At 41.4% G+C, this 1,469-nt stretch overlaps 1 protein-coding gene across 1 annotated transcript; it reads right to left on the minus strand.

The window, feature by feature from the left end:
- Positions 1–690: 690 nt before the first annotated feature.
- Positions 691–1,210, minus strand: LOC104442939 (non-specific lipid-transfer protein AP10). Its single transcript, XM_010056310.2, has 2 exons — positions 837–1,210; positions 691–727 (listed from the first exon to the last, which is right to left on the minus strand). The coding sequence occupies exons 1-2, from the start codon at positions 1,208–1,210 to the stop codon at positions 691–693; spliced, it is 411 nt and encodes a 136-aa protein (XP_010054612.2).
- Positions 1,211–1,469: the final 259 nt, after the last annotated feature.

The following is a 1,469-nucleotide window of genomic DNA, read 5'->3' on the forward strand; positions in this document are numbered from 1 at the left end:
GAGTGGTGCAACAATGCTTAGGACCAATTTGTCACTAAGATAGTAACATGCAGGGGATTGAGTTCGACTCATAACCATTAAAAATGTACAGTGTAGAATTGCGATTCAAGTAAAGGAGTCTGCTCTATATACTATTGAGTTCTGATTATTGGGTCACGAAGTGCGTGGCTAACAACATGAAACGGATAACATGTGAGTCGAAATTGGGTGAGTAGTTCAAATGACAAATTGCTCGTACTTAACTGGGGTATTTGTATATTTTCTTTTTGTTTGTTTTTTTAATAATTCAAGAGTACAAGCATAGAGTTCTAGCTATCTGGAGGCCCATGAAAAGTCATATGATCTCCTTGAACAAATTAAATTTAAATCTTTGATTTGTACTGATAGTTTTGACCAAGAATAGTTTGCATATAATTGATAGGATTTCGAAGATTTGACCTCCAATTTTTAAATGAAAAATCGTTGTTGGGGTTAATAGTGGTATCTCTTATGAACGATGAGGAAAAGTTGAGGACTTTCGCATTATTAGCATAAATAAGTTAAATTTCTTGAAAATTGAAAGATTCTATTGAAGCTCCTTCATGTTAAAATTATTTTCCTTCTCTCTTAACTTCATTTTATTGATCAGCATGGAACCGAACATTTCATTACAAGATTATTCTCATTTTTCATCCTTTCTTGAAGATCCTTTCAAGCCCCAGGATTGTAATAGTTTCCAAATGGAACCCTGCAGACAAAGCACCAAAGAAACTTCAAATTAAGAATCAATAACATTTTAGAGAGAGAGAGAGAGAGAGAGAGAGAGAGAGAGAGAGAGAGAGAGAGAATTAATTTACTTGCTGCAATCGATATTGGGATCAATGGGCACAGGCAGCTGAACATGGCAGAGGCCATGAAGGGCCTTGGCCCTTTCGGGGTCGACTCCGAGATCGGGAGCGGCTTTCTTGAAGCACTCGCACAGGTCTTGCGGTCCCTGCGTCGAGTTCGCCAGCTCCTTCACCTTCTCCACGGCCAAACAGCACGGCCCAGCTGGCTTCGGTTCGGACCCGTTCAAGTAGGGCTGGCAGGGCATCATAGTCTTCAGGGCGTCGCTGCAACTGACGTCGTCGATCGGCTGCGGCTCGTTCCTGGCTATGCACGTGACCAGGAGGAACGTCAGGCTCGCGATGTAAAGAAAGGAGAAGACTAGCTCCACTTGCGGCTTGGCCATTTCCTCCGGTGAGATGGAGATAGAGATGGTTTGGTCCGGTTTGGTGAAGTGATTTAGTGTGGTTTTGAAGGGTTTGATGAGGGAGTCTTTTTATAGTGGGGAGACGGGAAGTGTCAGGGCTTTTGAACGAGGATATGTTCATGCTGCCATCTAAGTTTTTGGAAATATTAAAGGTGTTAGGATGTATGTGTAAGTGAGTTGTGTTAGAGAAATCTCACGTCATTAAATCGATGCGATGTAAATAAATTAATATACCTTA

Source organism: Eucalyptus grandis, chromosome 4, assembly GCF_016545825.1.
Source record: "Eucalyptus grandis isolate ANBG69807.140 chromosome 4, ASM1654582v1, whole genome shotgun sequence".
Taxonomy (NCBI): Eukaryota; Viridiplantae; Streptophyta; class Magnoliopsida; order Myrtales; family Myrtaceae; genus Eucalyptus; species Eucalyptus grandis.

Excerpts from the sequence above, each read along its gene's own strand:
- LOC104442939 (XM_010056310.2), bottom strand. The coding sequence starts at position 1,210 with ATGGCCAAGCCGCAAGTGGAGCTAGTCTTCTCCTTTCTTTACATCGCG. Across the intron at positions 728-836 it reads CCCAATATCGATTGCAGCAA|GGTTCCATTTGGAAACTATT; the intron begins GTAAATTAATTC and ends CTTTGTCTGCAG.